The sequence below is a fragment of the Caretta caretta genome, chromosome 4 (genome assembly GCF_965140235.1).
Source record: "Caretta caretta isolate rCarCar2 chromosome 4, rCarCar1.hap1, whole genome shotgun sequence".
NCBI classification, from domain to species: Eukaryota; Metazoa; Chordata; order Testudines; family Cheloniidae; genus Caretta; species Caretta caretta.
This window is the reverse complement of record NC_134209.1, coordinates 153703744-153725516: the sequence shown is the minus strand read 5'-3', so window position 1 is coordinate 153725516 and position 21773 is coordinate 153703744. Positions and strand designations below refer to the sequence as shown.

Below are 21773 nucleotides of genomic sequence, written 5' to 3'. Positions count from 1 at the left end.
CCTGTGCAGTGCCCCATACCAGCACCGTGCCGTGCCCCACACCAGCACCACGCAGCGCCCTGTGCCGTGCCCCACACCAGCACCCCGCAGCGCCCTGTGCCGTGCCCCACACCAGCACCACGCAGCGCCCTGTGCCGTGCCCCACACCAGCACCCCGCAGCGCCCTGTGCAGTGCCCCACACCAGCACCACGCAGCGCCCTGTGCCGTGCCCCACACCAGCACCCCGGAGCGCACTGTGCAGTGCCCCATACCAGCACCCCGCAACGCCCTGTGCCGTGCCCCACACCAGCACCCCGCAGCGCCCTGTGCCGTGCCCCACACCAGCACCCCGCAGCGCCCTGTGCCGTGCCCCACACCAGCACCCCGCAGCGCCCTGTGCAGTGCCCCACACCAGCACCCCGCAGCGCCCTGTGCCGTGCCCCATACCAGCACCACGCAGCGCCCTGTGCCGTGCCCCACACCAGCACCCCGCAGCGCCCTGTGCCGTGCCCCACACCAGCACCACGCAGCGCCCTGTGCCGTGCCCCACACCAGCACCCCGCAACGCCCTGTGCAGTGCCCCACACCAGCACCCCGCAACGCCCTGTGCCGTGCCCCACACCAGCACCCCGCAGCGCCCTGTGCAGTGCCCCACACCAGCACCCCGCAGCGCCCTGTGCCGTGCCCCACACCAGCACCCCGCAGCGCCCTGTGCAGTGCCCCACACCAGCACCCCGCAGCGCCCTGTGCAGTGCCCCACACCAGCACCCCGCAGCGCCCTGTGCAGTGCCCCACACCAGCACCCCGCAACGCCCTGTGCCGTGCCCCACACCAGCACCCCGCAGCGCCCTGTGCAGTGCCCCACACCAGCACCCCGCAGCGCCCTGTGCCGTGCCCCACACCAGCACCCCGCAGCGCCCTGTGCAGTGCCCCCAGGGCAGCACCGTGCCCCACACCACAAGGAACCGCTCTGAGGTGTCCCCGCGGCGCAGCCTCTCAGGAGAGCTGCTCCCCGCCATTGGACAGCAAGCACCGGGGGGGGGGTGTCTGGGGGGGTCCGGGTCCCACGTGGCCACAAACCTGCTGCCCAGGACCCGGCTCCGGCGGAGTCTGAAAATCAGGCGCCCCCCCCGCGCAGCCCCGCCCGCTCCCCAGCCCCCCCCCCCCCCCCCCCGCAGGGCCCGGAGCAGCTGCTGCCCCAGCTGGCAGGGGGCCCGGGAGCCCTGGCGGGGAGCCGGACCGGGCTGGGGGGGCCGGCCTGGGGGCCCCTCCCGCCGCACGGGGGGGCTGGGACCCCGCCGCTGGCCCGGCTCGTTCTCGCTGCTCACGGGCCTGGCCACACGGTGGCGCTGCCTTGCCACAGCTCCGCGCCGGGGCTGCAGGGGGCGCCGGGGGGGCTCGGGGGGGGGGAGCCCCAGCGAGGGGCCAACTGAGCCCGGCCCCGGCTGGGGGGCACCTGGGCCCACACACCTGCCCCCGAGTCTCCCCCCGGGGCCCTCACCCGGCCCGGCCCCCAACGCGTTTCCCTCCCCCCGCCCCCCAGCAGTGACCTGTGCTCCCCCTGGCCCCCCCAGGCACCCTCCGGCCCCACTCAGACCCCAACCCACGGATCCAGCAGGAAACAGCTGCAGCCCAGCGCCCCCTAGTGCTGCACCGACTGCCGGGGAGAGCGACCCCCACTGCCCCCCGCCCCCCTGCCCTGCCCCCTGCTGCCCAGCGCCCCCTAGTGCTGCACCGACTGCCGGGGAGAGCGACCCCCACTGCCCCCCGCCCCCCTGCCCTGCCCCCTGCTGCCCAGCGCCCCCTAGTGCTGCACCGACTGCCGGGGAGAGCGACCCCCACTGCCCCCCGCCCCCCTGCCCTGCCCCCTGCTGCCCAGCGCCCCCTAGTGCTGCACCGACTGCCGGGGAGAGCGACCCCCACTGCCCCCCGCCCCCCTGCCCTGCCCCCTGCTGCCCAGCGCCCCCTAGTGCTGCACCGACTGCCGGGGAGAGCGACCCCCACTGCCCCCCGCCGCCCTGCCCTGCCCCCTGCTGCCCAGCGCCCCCTAGTGCTGCACCGACTGCCGGGGAGAGCGACCCCCACTGCCCCCCGCCCCCCTGCCCTGCCCCCTGCTGCCCAGCGCCCCCTAGTGCTGCACCGACTGCCGGGGAGAGCGACCCCCACTGCCCCCCGCCCCCCTGCCCTGCCCCCTGCTGCCCAGCGCCCCCTAGTGCTGCACCGACTGTGGGGAAAGCGACCCCCACTACCCCCCACCACGCCCACCCTGACCCCTGCCCAGCTCCCTGCAGCCCAATGCCCCCTAGCACCCCCTCCCCTGGGGCCAGCCCTGACTGCCAGGGGAGAGCACCCCTTGCTGAGCCACTCCCAGGCTGGACTGGGCCCCACAGCCCCTTGGGGCTGGTAATGCTATTGGGGGAGAGCTGCAGGCGGCCTGCTCCTGGGAGATGGGCTGGTTGGGGGGCAGTGGGCTTGGGGCAGAGCCGTGGAGGGTGGACCCCTCTCTCAGCGCCCTTCCCTGAGCCCCGTTAGAGGGGCTGCTCTGGCCACCGAAGGGCCTGGTCTCCCCCATGGGGTCCTTACAGGCCTGCTGGGACATTGTCCTGGCTGTGGGGAGGTCTCCCAGCAACCTCGACCCCTGAGTCCCGTGGGGCTACACAGCTGGGCTCATGCCCACAGCCCTGGCCAGGTCCCCTGCGCCTGGCTCTGGACCCACAGAGTGAGACAGGACCCCAAGGGTCGTCCAGTCTCACCCCCGGCCAGGATGCATATGAACTGCTCTCTGTCTGCCTGTGGCATGGGGTGCCCGCCCCGCGTCGCTGGCAGCCCCCCCACCCCCTCCCGGGACTGGGGACAGCCTGGCCACGGCCCTCCTGGCTCTCCCCGAGCCCAGAGCTTTGTGCTGCAGCCCCAGCTCTCGCCACGGAACTGGGCTCTGGGCGCCTCGGCCCTGCCTGGGCTCCATGCCCACCCTGGCACCCTGCCACCCGCAGAGCAAGGAGAAGCCGGTGGCGAGAGGTGCAGAGCCCTGACCAGGGGGCGCGTCCCCCTGCCTGGTGGCTGCTGCCCTGGACACAGCTCCGTGCGCTGCGGGAAGGACCAGGGTCCGATCCAGGGCCCCTGCTCCATCCCACCCACTTGTGCCCCCATGGCGGTTTCTGGATAAGCGCCCCTGGACCAGCTGCTGGGCGCAGGCTGTGGGGTCCCACCTGGCCGTGATGCCTCTGCCCCTGGGCCACCTCGCCTGCCTGTAAGCTCCCCGTGCCAGGGGCCGTCGGGGCGGGGCAGTGGCTGGTGGGGATGAGACTAATGCTGCCTCTCTCCTCTCCTGCCAGGTACCTGCTGCTCCTGCCCCTGCAGGTAAGTGCTGCGTCCGGCATGGCACAGCTCTGCCAGGCCAGGGGAGAGGGGCCGGGGATCCCTCTGGCCCAGGGCCCCAGTCCCGGCACTCTCCCTTCGCTTCTACCCCACGGTCCCAGGGGCTTTCAAAGCAAAGTGGAGCCGCAGCAGTTTCCTGGCAGAGTCGGTCCCCGCGGAGCCGCATGCCCAGCCTGGGCACTCGTCCCACAGGGTCAGGGCTGCCCGGCAAAGGGGACTGAACAGCTCGGGGGGGGCTAGTGGCTAGAGTGGGGGTGAGGAGCCAGGTCTCCTGGGTCCTGTCCCCAGCTCTGCGGGGGAGAAGCAAGCAAACAATGTCTGGTTTAAAATGGCTCCATGTAAATGTACATCTGGGATCAAGGGGCAGATTTACAGGCTGGGGGGAAGCAGGGAATGACCAGGAGGTGGGGTCGTGGTGGATAATCAGCTCAACATGGGCTCCCACCATGGTGCTGTGCCCCGACCGGCTGATGTGATCCTGGGATGCAAACAGGAGACTCGAGAGGTGATTTCCCCTCTGGGGCAGGCGCGGCTGGGATCCGGTGCTCAGGGCTGGTGCCCACAGTTCAGGGAGGATGGTGATAACTTGGGGAGGGTCAGAGAAGAGCCCCGGGGACAACTGAAGGGCTAGAAACCTGCCCTGGAGTGAGAGTCGCAGGGAGCTGGGTCTGTCTGGCTTGACACCGAGATGGTTCAGGGGCGCCGTGATTCCAGCCTGCAGGTACCGGGGGGCAGATCTCTGAGAGCGGCCTGTCAGCCTAGCCCAGGAAGGTCGACCGCGGGCCGGTGGCTGGACACGGAAGCTAGAAAAAATCAGCTTGGAACCCAGGGACCGAACAGGAAGGGTTGGGAGCCCTTGGACCATTTCCCAAGGACATGTCTACACTTAAACCGGCGCCATGGCAGTGCTCCAGGGCAGACCGGGGGGGGGGAGAGGGGGCTCCCAAGGCTGCAGTAATTCGCTTCTCCCCCCTCTGTGAGAGGCAGCAGCTGGGCCGAGGGAGGGTCCTGGCACTGTCCTGGCTAGGGTGGGCATAGCTGGGCTCTAAGGGGCTTCCCACCCCTGACCCTGTGTTTGTGTTGTGGGCAGACCAGCCCCAGGGCCGGAGGTGGCTCCATTTCCTGGCAGTTCTGGCTGGGGCTGGGCCGTCCCGGGGGCCAACTGGAGGGTCCCAAGGGGTCCCGTCTGGCCGTGGAACCTCTGGCTCTAGTGGGGTGGGGTGGCGGGGGGAGGCTGGGGTCCATTAGGGGCTCTGCCCCTGGCTCCTTCGGTCACTTTCCCCTCATGTGCGCTGATGCCCTCTGGGGCATGGGGCTGCCCCCTTCCTTCTCTGTCATCCTGGGGCTCCCTGGCTGGGCGGGGGGGGCCACACTGTGTTCCCCTGGCGCTCCTTCCGGGGAGCAAGGCTGGGGCTGCCCAAGGTGCTGGGGGTGGGGAGGTCTCCCGGAGCTCGCCCGTCCGGTGAGCGCGATCGGAGCCCGTCACGCCCACCCAGCCCTGCCACGCAAAGGGCTGTTGGGTGCGGCTGGCCTGGAGCCCTCGCCATGGCCAAGGGGCTGGAGCTGGGGCAGGAGACAAAGGGGGGCCTCCGAGTGAGAGAGGCAGGGCCAGCAGCTCCCCCCACCCCGGCAGTCCCATGGCCAGGAGCCTCCCCAGCCCCCCTCTGGGCCCCCTGCAGCCGGGACGTGAGGGGCCCTGACCCACTCTTGGCAGCACAGCCGGGTACCCCCCCGGTGCCCGGGGGAGCCTGGCCCCTCAGGGTGGGGGTGTCTCCCAGTGACTGCTGCTCCTGCCCTAACCCGACTGGGGCTCGTCCCAGGGGGCGGGGCCTATCCAGATGTAACAGTATGGGTGGTTTTACTGGGCCTGTCAGAGGCAGTCTGTGTGCTGGTGCGTGAGGGGCAGGGTGGGGCCAGGGTGAGCAGCCCATGGGGCCAGCAGTGGGGCACATGGGGCTGGGCATGGGGCTGGCACATGGGGACAGTCGATTAAACGGAGAGGCAGTCAATCTCCAAGTAACACACGGCAGCCCGCTCCACACAAGTGGCCAGTGGAACTCCCTGCCACCGCGTGCTCTGGAGCAAGTGGTCCTGGGCAGTTTGAGCCAGGAGCCCAGGATAACCCAGCCTGGTCGCTCCTGGGCTGCACCATGTCCCTCTGCTCTGCCCCGCTGAGGCTTAGCCCCGGGCAGCCTCACTGGGCCCCCCGGCGCACATCTGCGGAGACGTGAAGAGGCAGCAAACTCCCGCCATGGACGTGGCTGCCCCGCGGGCAAGTCCCAGGCAGGTTGGGACCCAGGTCTGAGCCCATGGGGGCTCCCCCCCAGCTGCAAGTCCCCGCTCCGCCAGTCCTCAGGCTGAGACGAGTGCCTCTGGCCCCGAGGAGGGGCTGTGGGACCCCCTGACCCAGCTCCTCTCTCCCTTGCTCAGCCCCTGCTGCTCATTAGATGGCAGCTGTGCTGGGGGCAGGGTCCTCACTGCTGGCGGCAGCCCCCCTAGGACTGGGGCCCCGCCTGCTCCCCATGGCCGTGCCCCGGGGCGGGGCACTCAGGCAGGGAGCAGCCCCCCTCAGTGCCCTGCCAGTGCTGGGCAGGTGCCCGCCCCTTGCCGTCGCCTGGTGGGAGCCTGGTTAGAGGAGCTGGGAGGCGCCTGTGTTGGGCCCTGCTGCCCACCCACTGGCCCCCTGCCCTGCAGGGACCGGCCCTGCTCCTGAGACACTGGGCGGGCGAGGATGGGCCCCTGGAGCTGCCATTGCTGGGGATGGGGTGGTGAGGGGGCTCCCGGGGGCGGGTAGGCAGTGACCACTAATGGAGTCTGTGCCAGGGCAGCCTGCAGGTGTGTGTGTGTGTGGGGGGGGGGTCCCTGGGCTGGGATCTCCTGGGAACATGCTACTGCACGACCCCCCCAGCCTGCTGCCCCCCAGCCCCCACATGTGGCTTGGTGCAGCCTGCTGGGCCATGCCCCCGGTTGACTCTGTTCCAGCCCGGTGGCCGGCCAGACACGCTCCCGTGTGCCGCAGGACTCGTGCTCCCAGCCCTGGGGCCCCGTGGTACCTGCCCCGTGTGCGCCCCTGGCCCGGCTAGGCAGGGTCCCGCCCTTGGAGCAGGTCAGAGGGGGCGTCTGGGAAGCGGGGAGGAAAATGAAGGCAGATCTGAGCAGAGACTAGCCCATGCTGGGGAGAGGGGCTGGTGTGGGGGAGAGAACGCTGGGCCCAGCCCCATGACAGGCTCCCCAAGCCATGGCCTAATCACCTGTGGGGAGGGGAGGGGAGGAGGCTCTGCCTGAACCCAGAACTCAAACCTGACCCGCGGGTAACAACCTGCTGAAGCTGCAAGCCAGCGGAGTGGCTCTCAGCTTGTGCGGCAGTGGGCTGTGCTCAAGCTGCCAGTGCACGCAGGGCGGGGCCTGTGTCAACGTCATTCTGCCCCACGGACAGGGGGCCAGTTCTCGTGCCTCCCCCCCGGGCGGAGCAGTTGCTGTGAACCATGCACCTCCCTCCCCTCCCCGAGGGGCCAAGCCTGGCCTTGGGAGGGTTTCACCGACTCTGCCCTGCTGCAGCCCACGGGGTGAGGCCCAGGTGCGGCTGGACCCTGCCTGGCCAGGGGCAGACGTAGGATCTCGCAGGGCCTTGTGTGTGAGCGAACACCCGGGATGTGAGTGCAGCCTCCCAAGGGACCGTGGCCACACTGTGGGTAGCACTAGCTGGTGCGTGTGTCTCCCCGCTGCAGTCCGCCTGTCCCCACCCCCTGTGCTGTCTTGGGCTGGGCGCGGTGCTGAGCCGGGCCTCGCAGGAGCATCAGAGCAGCCCTGTCGCGTGGAGGGCTCCTGGCTGGCAGCGCAGCCCCCGGGCACAAGCCTTAGTGTCAGCATCTAACAAGCTCCCTGAGCCAAAGACAATTAACCCCATTACAAAAGAGCCAGGAACAAGGTGCCAACCAGAAAGTGGCTGGTAGCCTGCCCGGGAACCAGCAGCACCAGCCCCAGCAGCGTCCCCAGCCTTTGGGCCAGCGTGGCTGATGGCAGAGACGCCTGACCGGACCCAGGAGGGCTGGGGACACCCCGAGAGCTGCGGGCAGTGCCGGATGCCCCCAGTCACTGACTGTGAGACACCCCCGGGCCAAATGGGGATCCACCTCGGCACCAAGACAGGGCCTGGAGCAAGGGTGGAGGGGAAGGCTGGAGGCTGCCGGGCAGTTTGGGACCTGGCCTAGGACACAGGACACCAGGGTCAAGCATCCTGCTCCACCACTGAGCCCTGTGTGCCCTAGGGCAGCCTGGGCCCTTCTGGTCTAACGTCTGCCCCACTGCCTGGCAGGGACGTGGGGAGGCTCCGGCACTGTGCTGCTGGGCACAACCTAAGATCGGAAAGCCCCAGGGTTTGGGGGACAGCAGATGCGGCTCTCGCCCCATGGGGGTGGCCTGCCCTCATGTGTCCTGGGACTGGGCAGGGCGTGGGTTGCAGCAGTGTGCAATTGGTGACTTTTTTCAGAGACTTATAACTTGGCAGATTTTCACAAGGAGAGCAAAAGGCTCATAGAAGATAAGGGTTGGAAAAGACCGTAGGAGGTCATCTAGTCCAACCCCCTGCTCAAAGCAGGACCAATCCCCAACTAAATCATCCCAGCCAGGGCTTTGTCAAGCCTGACCTTAAAAGTATCTATGGAAGGAGATTCCACCACCTCCCTAGGTAACGCATTCCAGTGCTTCACCACCCTCCTAGTGAGAAACTTTTTCCTAATATCCAATCTAAACCTCCCCCACTGCAGCTTGAGACCATTACTCCTCGTTCTGTCATCTGCTACCACTGAGAACAGTCTAGAGCCATCCTCTTTGGAACCCCCTTTCAGGTAGTTGAAAGCAGCTATCAAATCCCCCCTCATTCTTCTCTTCTGCAGACTAAATAATCCCAGTTCCTTCAGCCTCTCCTCATAACTCATGTGTTCCAGACCCCTAATCATTTTTGTTGCCCTTCGCTGGACTCTCTCCAATTTATCCACATCCATCTTGTAGTGTGGGGCCCAAAACTGGACACAGTACTCCAGATGAGGCCTCACCAATGTCGAATAGAGGGGAACGATCACGTCCCTCGATCTGCTCGCTGTGCCCCTACTTATACAACCCAAAATGCCATTGGCCTTCTTGGCGACAAGGGCACACTGCTGACTCATATCCAGCTTCTCGTCCACTGTAACCCCTAGGTCCTTTTCTGCAGAACTGCTGCCGAGCCATTCGGTCCCTAGTCTATAGCGGTACATGGGATTCTTCCATCCTAAATGCAGGACTCTGCGCTTGTCCTTGTGGAACCTCATCAGATTTCTTTTGGCCCAATCCTCCAATTTGTCTAGGGCCCTCTGTATCCTATCCCTACCCTCCAGCATGTCTACCTCTCCTCCCAGCTTAGTGTCATCTGCAAACTTGCTGAGGGTGCAATCCACACCATCCTCCAGATCATTAATGAAGATGTTGAACAAAACCGGCCCCAGGACCAACCCCTGGGGCACCCTGCTTGATACCGGCTGCCAGCTAGACATGGAGCCATTGATCACTACCCGTTGAGCCTGACAATCTAGCCAGCTTTCTATCCACCTTATCGTCCATCCATCCAATCCATACTTGCTGGCAAGAATACTGTTGGAGACCATGTCAAAAGCTTTGCTAAAGTCAAGATATATCACATCCTCTGCTTTCCCCAGATCCACAGAGCCAGTTACCTCATCATTGAGGGCAATCAGGTTGGTCAGGCATGACTTGTGCCCTTGGTGAATCCATGCTGACTGTTCCTGATCACTTTCCTCTCGTGTAAGTGCTTCAGAATTGATTCCTTGAGGACCTACTCCATGATTTTTCCAGGGATTGAGGTGAGGCTGACTGGCCTGTAGTTCCCCGGATCCTCCTTCTTCCCTTTTTTAAAGATGGGCACTACATTAGCCTTTTTCCAGTCGTCCGGGACCTCCCTTGATCGCCATGAGTTTTCAAAGATAATGGCCAATGGCTCTGCAATCACATCCGCCAACTCCTTTAGCACTCTCGAATGCAACGCATCTAGCCCCATGGGCGTGTGCTTGTCCAGCTTTTCTAAATAGTCCCGAACCACTTCTTTCTCCACAGAGGGCTGGTCACCTCCTCCCCATGCTGTGCTGCCCAGTGCAGCAGTCTGGGAGCTGACCTTGTTCGTGAAGACAGAGGCAAAACAAGCATTGAGTACATTAGCTTTTTCCACATCCTCTGTCACTAGGTTGCCTCCCTCCTTCAGTAAGGGGCCCGCACTTTCCTTGACCTCCTCCTTGCTAACATACCTGAAGAAACCCTTCTTGTTACCCTTCACATGCCTTACTAGCTACAACTCCGGTTGTGCTTTGGCCTTACACCCCTGCATGCTCGAGCAATATTTTTATACTCCTCCCTAGTCATCTGTCCAAGTTTCCACTTCTTGTAAGCTTCCTTTCTGTGTTTAAGCTCACCAAAGATTTCTCTGTGAAGCCAAGCTGGTCGCCTGTCATATTTGCTATTCTTTCTGCACATCGGGATGGTTTGTTCCTGCGCCCTCAATAAGGCTTCTTTAAAATACATCCCTGACCCCAGGACACCTCACTGCCAAATGTCAGGTCCCTGTCCTGAGCCTGGCGGCACTAATGCATCCGGAGTGGGTGTGAGCCAGCCTAGCCCCCGGCCCGTCAGGCTGAATCTCATGTGATTGGTGTGAAACCCAGCGATATTTCACAGTAACACGTGGGTTTTCTGGGGGCCGAGTCTGGTGGAGACGCTCCAGTCCCGTGCTCAGGCTTCTCTCTGCAAACATGGCACCTTTATGAAAATGGAAGCCAAGATTTTCCACAACCTCCTACCCGAGCAGCTGTGGCTGAAGCAAAGCACCAAATAACCCCAGGTTTGCGACACACCAGCGCGGGCTGCGGACAGAGCCACGTATCCCCCAGCTCAGCTGGTGTGGTCCAGGACCAGCCAGTCTGAGGTAGACACCTGGCTGGGGGAATTTCAGCCAGAATGTGTAAAATTTGGCCACTGAGAACAGGGTCTTGCCATGGGAAGTGTCTGGCAGCTGTTACTCTGGAGTCACTGCCAATCCCTCAGCTGTAACCCCTGGGGCCAGCAGAGACAGACCCCGGCACTTGGCGAGTGGACGCTGGGCCGCCTTGACCGTGCCAGGCGAACGGGAGACCTCCCGGATTGGGCTGCTGCATTCTCCAGAGCAGAATGGCTGGGTGGCAATGCCAGGGAAGCGGCTGGAGTCGGACAATTCCTGGGCCCGGCTGGGACAGCGTCCCGGTCCCCAACCCAGGGTCCCAGAGGAGCGCTCTCCAGGCCTAGCATCCCGAGTGGTGTCAGTCTGCAGCATGTCCCTGCAGGAGGGGCAAGAAATGGAGCATGTGCCAATGGGCCTGCTCAGGGACGGACGGGGCAACATCCCTACACCCCATTCGGGCAGGGGCCTGGGTAGAGAGACTGCCTGGGGCGAGGGGACAGAGACCTGTTTGGGGCCTGGGGGGAGGGTTGGGGGGCTGGGCAGGTCCCTGGCTGGGAGGGCCCTTCTGTGGCTCCCTGGGCAGACGGGCTATGGGCCTGGCCAGCATCTGCCCTTTGTCTCCTTGTGCTGCGCGGGGCTCGGCATGCCCCAGCCTCCTCCAGAGGGGCCTGACCCCCAGAGCCGCAGTGGGGAGCCAGGCCTGCCTTTCCCTGCAGGAGTCTCACCAGCCAACGGCCGACTTCCGCCTCTACGTGGAGAGCCACACACGGCACCTGGACGAGGTGAGCCGCCGGCACGTCCGCGTCTACCAGCTGTACAGCCGCTCCAGCACTGGGCACCTGCAGGTCCTCGGCAAGAGGGTCCGTGCCAACGGCGAGGACGGCAACAAATATGGTGTGGGCCTGGGAAGACCTCGGGGGGCTGGCCGGGCAGACGGTGGTAGGGGGCTGCAGCCACGTGTCCTGCCCCCAGAGCTCCCCGGGGGCAGGGGAGCCCGGCTCTGCCCCACATTGGAGGCTGCTCAGGAGGGGCCCCTTGGCTGGGGACTCCCAGTTCCACAGCCACCCTCGCCCCAGCCCAGGGGTGCCAGCAAACCCGCCCCAGGCCCATTCCCCTGAGTGATCCTCCCCACCCGCCCGGGCAGGCAGCGGGAAGGTGTCGCTCTGGAGGCAGGAGGCAGATTCCAGCTGTGCCCTCCCGCTCGGGGCTGTGCCCGTCTGCGCTGTGCGCCCACCGATTGCCTAGTAAACACCTGATAACGCGGCTCCTTATCCTGCAAGCCAGCCGGCCCCACCGGCGTCCCAGGCCGTCCTGGCAGGGGCCCAGGAATGCCGAGTATCCCAGCCACGCAGCCCGCACGCCAGCAGGGAGCTGCATGTCCTTCCGGCCTGGGACACGCTGCCCACGTCCCGCAGCAACCTGAGCCCCAGGGAACTGCATCAGGGCTCAGCAGGACCCTGGCACCCGGAGACCTGCCCTGCAGGAGCAAGCACAGAGTAACGGGGCCCCGTGAGCAGGCAGCCAGCTCCCCCCAGCTCTGCCGGTGCCCCTCACTCCCGACCCGCAGCCCCTGCTAGCCCAGTCCTAGGCGCCCCTAGCTCTGCCGGTGCCCCTTACTCCCGACCCACAGCCCCTCCACAATCCTAGCCCCGGTTTTGTGCCAGGCTGGGATGCTCCAGGCTCCTTCATCTCTGCTCCCCCCACCTGCCATATCCTCCTCCCTGTCACGGCCACTCCTAACTACTGCGCCTGGCTCCTTGCAGCGCTGCTGGCCATGGAGAGCGACACCTTTGGGAGCCACGTTCGCATCAAGGGCAAGGAGACGGGCTACTACGTCTGCATGGACAGGAGGGGGAAGGTGCTGGGCAAGGTATGGGACTGGCTTGTGCCAGGCGTGCCCTCTTCGGGGGGCACAATGCTGCCCTGTCCCTCCAGGGCTCCCCCAGTCCCTTCCTGCTCCTCCCAGACAGCCCAGCAGCGGGGGCCAGGCCCTGCACCCCTGAGCCACCTGGGGACACCCCCAACCCCTGCCCAGGTGAAGGGGCAGCCAGCAAGGGCCCTGGCCCCTCCCCAGAGCCGGCTGGGCGAGGGGTTGGGCTGGCTCGGTCCAGCAGCCTCCCCCGGGGGTCACAGTGACCAAGCCGCCTGCCAGGCCTAGGCTGGGCCCTGCTTGCGCCATGTGCTGTGACCAGGGCTCCATGCGGCCTGACAGTGACGTGGGTGCTAGTGTTCCCCTGCCCACGCCCCCCCAACCCCCCACCCTCCTGAGCTCCCCAGCCTCCCACAGCACCCCTGCCTGCGCCCCCTGCCCACCTGTACCCCCCAGCCTCCCACGCACCCCTCACCCGCCTGCACCCCCGTAGCCTCCCCCATCGCCCACAGCACCCCCGCCTGTGCCCCCTGCGCCCCCCAGCCTCCCACGCACCCCTCACCCACCTGCACCCCCGTAGCGTCCCCCATTGCCCACAGCACCCCCGCCTGTGCCCCCTACCCACCTGCGCCCCTGTCACGGAGTCCCTGGGCGATGCTCTGGAACTGCTCCCCATGAAGCCAGTCAGGACTCTGGGGCAGTCGCCTTTCTGTGAGCAGCCTGTCTTCAGGACACACAGCTCACACAGCTTCCACCTTCCTGGGTCTGACCTTGGAGCATTCAGCATCCTCTGCCCCTCCGTGCGCTTCCCCCCAGCGAGTCCGCTCAGGCGGGGCTCCTAGGGAAGCCAGAGGGTCCTGCCCCCCAACTTCGCAGTCAGACGTGACTCTCAGCCAGCCAGTAAAACAGAAGGTTTATTAGACGACAGGAACATGGTCTAACACAGAGCTTGCAGGTGCAGAGAACGGGACCCCTCAGCTGGGTCCATTCTGGGGGGCAGTGAGCCAGACAACCACGTCTGCACTTCACTCCATGTCCCAGCCAGCCCCAAACTGAAACCCCCTCCAGCCCCTCCTCCTCTGGGCTTTGTTCCTTTCCAGGGCCAGGAGGGCACCTGATTCCTTTGTTCTCCAACCCTTTAGCTCTCACCTTGCAGGGGGGAAGGGCCCAGGCCATCAGTTGCCAGGAAACAGGGTGTCGGCCATTCTCTGTGTCCAGACTCCTGCACACACCTGCCCTCTAGGGCTCTGCAATGATCATACACCCTTACCCCACCCCCTAGATACTTAAGAACTGCCTAGGGGAAACTGAGGCACCCCCACACTATTCAGAGGAAACATTAAGAACAGTCCCGCTTCGTCACAGCCAGTAACACAGAAGGTTTATTAGATGACAGGAATATGGTCTAACACAGAGCTTGCAGGTGCAGAGAACGGGACCCCTCAGCTGGGTCCATTTTGGGGGGCAGTGAGCCAGACAACCACGTCTGCCCTTCACTCCATGTCCCAGCCAGCCCCAAACTGAAAACCCCCTCCAGCCCCTCCTCCTCTGGGCTTTGTTCCTTTCCCGGGCCAGGAGGTCACCTGATTCCTTTGTTCTCCAACCCTTCAGCTTTCAGAGGAACAGCCCTGTTAGTCTGTATTCGCAAAAAGAAAAGGAGTACTTGTGGCACCTTAGAGACTAACCAATTTATTTGAGCATGAGCTTTCGTGAGCTACAGCTCACTTCTGAGCTGTAGCTCACGAAAGCTCATGCTCAAATAAATTGGTTAGTCTCTAAGTTGCCACAAGTACTCCTTTTCTTTTTGCGAACCCTTCAGCTCTCACCTTGCAGGGGGGAAGGGCCCAGGCCATCAGTTGCCAGGAAACAGGGTGTTGGCCATTCTCTGTGTCCAGACCCCCCCACACACATGCCCTCTAGGGCTCTGCAAGGATCATACACCCTTACTCCACCCCCTAGATACTTAAGAACTGCCTAGGGGAAACTGAGGAACCCCCACACTATTCAGAGGAAACATTAAGAACAGTCCCACTTCGTCACAGCCCCCCAGCCTCCGACACACCCCTCACCCGCCTGCACCCCCATAGCCTCCCCCATCGCCCACAGCACCCCCGCCTGTGCCCCCTGCACCCCCCAGCCTCCCACGCACCCCTCACCCACCTGCACCCCCGTAGCCTCCCCCATCGCCCACAGCACCCCCACCTGCGCCCCCTGCCCACCTGCGCCACCCAGCCTCCCACGCACCCCTCACCCACCTGCACCCCATAGCCTCCCCCATCGCCCACAGCACCCCTGCCTGCGCCCCCTGAACCCCCCAGCCTCCCACGCACCCCTCACCCACCTGCACCCCCGTAGCCTCCCCCATCGCCCACAGCACCCCCGCCTGTGCCCCCTGCCCACCTGCGCCACCCAGCATCCCACGCACCCCTCACCCGCCTGCACCCCCGTAGCCGCCCCCAAAGCCCACATCACCCCTGCCTCCGCCCCCTGCCCACCCATAGCCTCCCCCATCGCCCACAGCACCGCCGTGTCACGGAGTCCCCAGGCGATGCTCTGAAACTGCTCCCCATGAAGCCAGTCAGGACTCTGGGGGAGTCTCCTCTCGGGGAGCAGCCTGTCTGCAGGACACACAGCTCACCTGGCTTCCACCTTCCTGCGTCTGACCTCGGAGCCTTCAGCATCCTCTGCCCCTCCATGTGCTTCCCACAGCGAGTCCACCCAGGCAGGGTCCTGGGGAAGCCAGAGGGTCCTGCCCCCCAACTCCGCAGTCAGACGTGACTCTCAGCCAGCCAGGAAAACAGAGGTTTATTAGACGACAGGAACATGGTCTAAAACAGAGCTTGTAGGTGCAGAGAACCGGACCCCTCAACCGGGTCCATTTTGGGTGACAGGGAGTCAGACAACCCAGTCTGCCCTTCACTCCATGTCCCAGCCAGCCCCAAACTGAAACTCCCTCCAGCCCCACCCTCCTCTGGGCTTTGTCCCTGTCCCCGGCCAGGAGGTCACCTGATTCCTTTGTTCTCCAGCCCTTTAGCTCTCACCTTGCAGGGGGGAAGGGCCCAGGCCATCAGTGGCCAGGAAACAGGGTGTCGGCCATTATCTGTGTCCAGACCCCTGGACACACCGGCCCTCCAGGGCTCTGCAATGATCATACACCCTTACCCTACCACCTAGATACTTAAGAACTGCACAGGGGAAACTGAGGCACCCCCACACTATTCAGAGGAAACATTAAGAACAGTCCCACTTCGTCACATCTCTCCCCCCTTCAAGATCGAACTGGGCGGGGTCACTTTAGCCGGTGATCTGGGGAAGTTCAAAGCACCAACGTTCCCATGGATGCCCCAGCATCTCTCCCATTCCTTGGTAGGAGTTACACCAGGCCCTTCCAGTTTCACGCCCTCCCTTAGGTCGGGGGTGCTCAATAGCACTCGCAGGCCGCGTGTGGGAAGGTTTATGCGGCCCGTGCCCTTTGGCCACCCCAAAACCCCAGCGGGTCAAACTGGGATTGGATCTTCTCCCCAACAAGCTGGCCAAACACAGCCACTTGGTTACAGGACTGTTTAACTTTCTTAACAGCTTTCACTCCACCTGAGACCTTCTCAAAGCTATCCACACTGGGTCTTTCAACAGGAAAGTCAGTGGATCCATTCACAACAGAAAATTTCTGGCTGTTAGGAACTGAAACTTTCTTGATTAAATCACTTTCACACCCTTCAGTTGCAGTAAACTGCTTGCAAAGACTCCATGAGGATTCCTTTCCCTAGGGCTTTTCTATGCAACAATTCACCCCTCACAGAAATTCTGCTCTTACCCTCTTTACCTAGGGCTTGCTCTAGAGGAACACTTTCCTGAGCAACAACAGACTCTTTAAAAAAAAAAAAAGGAGTACTTGTGGCACCTTAGAGACTAACCAATTTATTTGAGCATGAGCTTTCGTGAGCCACAGCTCAATCTGATGAAGTGAGCTGTGGCTCACGAAAGCTCATGCTCAAATAAATTGGTTAGTCTCTAAGGTGCCACAAGTACTCCTTTTCTTTTTGCGAATACAGACTAACACGGCTGTTCCTCTAAAACAGACTCTTTCTGGGTCTCCCTTACATCCAGAATCACCTCTGGCCCATCCGGCGGATTCCTACACAATCCCCTTTCAGGCAAACTGACAGACTTCCTAGATAAAAGGTCAGAAGCATTCTCCTTCCCTTTGCCACACACAAGTTCAGGAATCTTTTCCTTCCTGCTACAGGTTTCCACACCCTCAGTAGGTAACACAATCACATCACCTTCCTGCTCTCCTTGTGCCCTGGCTAGGATCTCACCCTGATTAGACAGAGTTGCGACACCCTTTCCAACAACACACTAGCAACAGGCAAAATACAAACACCAGAATTGTCTGGGCTCTGGGATTTTACATAGACACTAACTGGATGCGACCTAGTTACAGGGCCATTCTCCTGAGCAGACACAAACTTAGGACCCTTCCCTTCCTGGGCTTTAGCTGAATCCAGAACCAGCTCTGAGTCAACTGCAGGACCCTCAATCATCACAGGCTGAAAGGCCCCTTCTGTCTGCTCCACAGACAAAGAAGAGCCAGACACACTTTCTCCTTTCCCAGACACACAGCTTGGGACCTTTCTCCCCTTGTCCCAGCACACAAGGCTGGTCACAGACAACTGCTTGGAGATCAGGGTAGCTCCCTCCACGGGCAAGTCAATACCCCTGACAAACACAGACACATTTCCTTCCCTGTCACACTTCTGCACCCAGCTAACAGGTAAGATCCAGGGACACTCAGCTTCCACTCTCCTCGCCTTCCCACCCTGCTGACTAGACAAAGCCATCACCTCACAAGGCTGCCTAGGCTCATCCAGACTTTCCTTACCAAGCACCTTGCCACTCCCCACAGATCCCCTGCCCTGCCTGTGTCTCCCCCCACTCAGCTGGGGTCTCAGCTCCCACTGTGCTCAGCGCTGCCCTTGCTGTCCCAGTGGGGGTAGGCAGCGAGCTCCCTGCTTTCCTCACTGCATCAGAGCCAGCCTGAGCCCCCTCTCTGGTGTGCAAGGGGGTGGGGAGCATCTCTCTGTCTCACCCAGCCCCAGGGGTCTGGTTGCAGGCAGGTAGCCTAAGCCTAGTAGCTCCTCCCCGCTGCCAGCCAGGTCATCTGCATTTTCACTGACCATTTCCCTCTCCACCGATTGCTTCTCTGGATTCAGATTCAAACCCTTGGCAGTTACCGGAGCAGGGCCTGGATCCTGCCCCAAAGACACACAGTCACCCCACAACAGGGTCTCGCAGCTGGTGTCCTGGAGCACCCCAATGACCAGCCGGCCCCACCCCTCCTGGGTCTGCACAGGGATCTGGGCCATAGGCAGGGCGAGGGGCTTTGTCCCTGGGACCCTCACCCAGCTCACACAGCCCCTCAGCATCTGAGGCTGCACCACCCAGGGCCTGACAACAGTTCTCTCTGTCCCAGGATCTCGCCACCCCAGGCATGTCTCCCCATTGACCATCACCTTCCGCTCCCATTGGGGATCCGAGGGACCTGGCCCCAGGAAACTCCACACAGACATAGAGGTTGGGGTCAGGAGTGGGAGCCTGTCCACCTCCCCACCCATCTGGCTGACGGAGTCTATGGCCTTGGGACCCAGCAAGGGAGCTAGACACCAGGGCTTTTCCGCAGGGTCCCCCGGTTCAAATCTCCAGCCTGCTCAAAGGCAGTGAGGTGGGCATCCACATCCCCACCTCCTTAACCAGAGGCAGCAATTTAGTCTCGAGATTCCCTGCGGAACTGGCCCCCCGGGGTCTATCCCCACTCAGCCCGGGGAGGTCCCCTAGGCCTCTCCGCTCCCCCACTGCCAGTTCATGCTGCTGCTGCTTCTGCAGCTCTTTCTCGGGCTCTCGCTGTCTCTCACAGTCCTCTTGCTCTCTCGGACTCAACTCCAATCCCGTCCGTCTCCGATCCCCGGATGGGGAACCCGATCGTGAAGACCCCCGTCTGGCTGGGGACAGGAGTCTTGGGGATGCCTGGCTCCCGCTCCAGCTGCTCCCAGATCCTGCTATAGCCCCATTTGGGGTCAGGAATCTGTTCCTTAGAGCTGTCATCCTCCTCCAGCTGCACGATTAACTGTGCTTTGGTGAACTTTCCAGCGCTCATCCCTCTCTTTCTGCACAGGGTTACAATGTCCTTCTTAAGGAGACGGTGACAGGCCATCACTCCACTGTTCCCAAGTTGTTGTGGACTCACAGGCCTGAGTGCTCTCAGCTCCCCACGGTTTCCAGGGAGAACCCCTAGTGTGCCAGCCCTTCTCGAGGTCACCCCCTCTTTGCCAGGGTCGAGCTGCAGACTCCTCCGCTCCTGGGGCTGCTCGCTGCAATCCTCAGGGGAACCCTGTTACTGACAAAGTCCGTCTCTCTCCCAGGGCCAAGCCGCAGGCTCCTCCGTCCCTGAGACTGCTCACTGCAGTCCCCAGGGGGACCCCATTACTGCACAGTCCTTCTTGCTGGTCACACACTCCCAGGGGTGAACCGCCCCCCGAAACCGCTCCCCTCTGAGCCTTCAGCACACCTGGTCCTCATCAATCCCCCTTCGTTATACTGCTCCCCAGTCACTTACTGCAGGAAGCGCCGTCCACGGGGTGCAGTACATCCCACCGCTGCCACCAAGTGTCACGGAGTCCCCGGGCGATGCTCTGGAACTGCTCCCCATGAAGCCAGTCAGGACTCTGGGGAGTCTCCTCTCTGGGAGCAGCCTGTCTGCAGGACACACAGCTCACCCGGCTTCCACCTTCCTGGGTCTGACCTCGGAGCCTTCAGCATCCTCTGCCCCTCCGTGCGCTTCCCACAGCGAGTCCGCCCAGGTGGGGTCCTGGGCAAGCCAGAGGGTCCTGCCCCCCAACTCCGCAGTCAGACGTGACTCTCAGCCAGTCAGTAAAACAGAGGTTTATTAGACGACAGGAACATGGTCTAACACAGAGCTTGTAGGTGCAGAGAACGGGACCCCTCAGCTGGGTCCATTTTGGGGGGCAGGGAACCAGACAACCACATCTGCCCTTCACTCCATGTCCCAGCCAGCCCCAAACTGACTCCCCCTCCAGCCCCTCCTCCTCTGGGCTTTGTCCCTTTCCCCGGCCAGGTGGTCACCTGATTCCTTTGTTCTCCAACCCTTTAGCTCTCACCTTGCAGGGGGGAAGGGCACAGGCCATCAGTTGCCAGGAAACAGGGTGTTGGCCATTCTCTGTGTCCAGACCCCTGCACACACCTGCCCTCTAGGGCTCTGCAATGATCCTACACCCTTACCCCACCACCTAGATACTTAAGAACTGCATAGGGGAAACTGAGGCACCCCTACACTATTCAGAGGAAACATTAAGAACAGTCCCACTTCGTCACACCCCGCCTGCACCCCCTGCACCACCCAGCCTCCCATGCACCCCTCACCTGCCTGCACCCCCATAGCCTCCCCCATTGCCCACAGCACTCCAGCCTGCGCCCCCTGCCCTCCACCTGTGTCCTGTATTCCCCGTCCCACCTGCATCTCACACCCCTGCTCGCCTGTATCCTGCCGGCCCCCACCTGCCTGCAACCCCCCGGTAGCGAAGGGACGACTCACTGGCCTGGCACGGCGCCTCCTGCTGGTCATTGAGGAATTAGCTCTTGTCCAGCCTGGAGCGCCCTCTGCAGGCCGGTGTCTCGCCTGCCGCTGGCCCCGCGTCCCTCCCGGACCCCGGTGCCCTTTCCCCTAGCAGTACCCCCGCACTCTGGGTCTCCCCTCCCAGGGGAGCCCCCAACCCTCTAAACCCACCTTGCCTCCGTGGCTACTGCCAGTCGCCATCTAGCCCCCGCTCACTGGGGCAGACTGCAGTCTGTAATGGCCACTCATCGCGGGCAAGGGGCTTGGACCAGCTGCCTCTGCCTGTCCCCGGTCTGCCCCTCTCCAGCCCCAAGGCCTCAGCCTGGGGAGTTGCCAGGCTGGAGCTCCCCAGCTCCTCTTGGCCTTCCCCAGCCCTGCTCAGCCTCGGGTGCCCTGTGCTCCCAGCAGCCAGGCCCTCTCCCTCCAGGGCTGGAGATGTCTTCTGGCCCTGCAGCTCTTCTGTAGGGTCCAGCCTGGCATGGCCCCAGCAGGGGCTGCTTCCCCAGTTAGCCTGGCTTGGCTGCTTTTAACCCCTGTTCTCCAGGAGTGGGGCAGTTGCCCCACTACACCCTCCCCCCTCACCTGCATCTCACACCCCCTGCTCTTCTGCATCCTCATGGCCCCCCATGCCTGCCAGTGTCCCCCCGGCCCCCCACCTGCCTGTGTCCAGCACAGCCCCCCACCTGCCTGCCTCAGTCTCTCTCTTCCCCCCAGCTGGACGGGCAGAGCCGGGGCTGCGTCTTCGTGGAAGAAGTCCTGGAGAACAACTACACGGCCTTCATGTCGGCCTGGCACCGGGGCTGGTACCTGGGCTTCACCCGCAAGGGGCGGGCGCAGACGGGGCCACGCACCCACCGGACCCAGCGCGAAGGGCACTTCATGAAGAGGCCCCCCAAGGGCGCAGGGGGCGAGGGGCAGAGCCCGTTCCGCTTCACTGCCCTCACCCAGCGGACTAAGCGGGCCCTGGGGCCCTCGAGCCAGAGGCCCGTGCCCAGCCGGTGCCCATCAGGGGCTGGGGCCCCACGCTGTGCCCAGCTCAGCAGGGCGAGGAGACGGGGTCCCAGCACGCAGTTCAGCTGCTCCGGCCACGCCAAGGCGGGTGGGCGAGGAGCCAGGGGGGCGGGCAGCCAAGGGGGCGGGCACAGGCGCTGCCCCACATTCCCGCGGGCTTGCAGTGGTGCACTGCCCCACGGCCCTGACAGGTGGGTCACCCCACACGCCGCGCGGGGGCTGCCCCAGAGAAGGGCTGGTTTCATGCTGCCGGAGGGGGACTAGTCGGTGGGTTAATGTCATTCAATATTGCGGCGTGGGGCCTGAGCGTCTGCCTCTCTCCCCTTGTGTCTGCTGCACCTGGGGGGGGGGGCGGCCTGGGGGGCCAGCGCCTGGAAGCCAGCTGGGCATGGCCCATGACTTCACAGCTCGCCAGGCCACCCCGGGGGAGGAGGGGAGGTATTGCTGGGGGGCAGGGGAGGGGGAGGTTTGCCGGGAGGGGAGGGGAGGGGGGAGGTTTTGCTGTGTGGGGAGGGGAGAGGCCAGAGAAGGGGGTGGGGCAGGAGAGCTATTGCCAGCACAGGAGGGTGGGGGAGGGGAGGGGAGGAGGTATTGCTGGGTAGGGAGGTGTGAGAAAGCGGGACTCTTAATGTTTCCTCTGAATAGTGTGGGGTGCCTCAGTTTCCCCTAGGCAGTTCTTAAGTATCTAGGGGGTGGGGTAAGGGTGTATGATCGTTGCAGAGCCCTAGAGGGCAGGTGAGTGCAGGGGTCTGGACACAGACAATCGCGGACACCCTGTTTCCTGGCAACTGATGGCCTGGGCCCTTCCCCCCCCTGCAAGGTGAGAGCTAAAGGGTTGGAGAACAAGGGAATCAGGTGCCCTCCTGGCCCGGGGAAAGGGACAGAGCCCAGAGGAGGAGGGGCTGGAGGGAGTTTCAGTTTG

The 21773-nt window shown here is 63.6% G+C and overlaps 1 protein-coding gene across 1 annotated transcript; it reads left to right on the top strand.

Annotated features, from left to right (window-relative positions):
* The first annotated feature begins 3001 nt into the window (after positions 1-3001).
* On the top strand, positions 3002-21115 carry LOC125636060 (fibroblast growth factor 18-like). Its single transcript, XM_048848583.2, has 5 exons — positions 3002-3230; positions 3316-3340; positions 11057-11234; positions 12104-12210; positions 20555-21115. The coding sequence occupies exons 1-5, from the start codon at positions 3199-3201 to the stop codon at positions 21113-21115; spliced, it is 903 nt and encodes a 300-aa protein (XP_048704540.2). The 5' UTR covers positions 3002-3198.
* Positions 21116-21773: the final 658 nt, after the last annotated feature.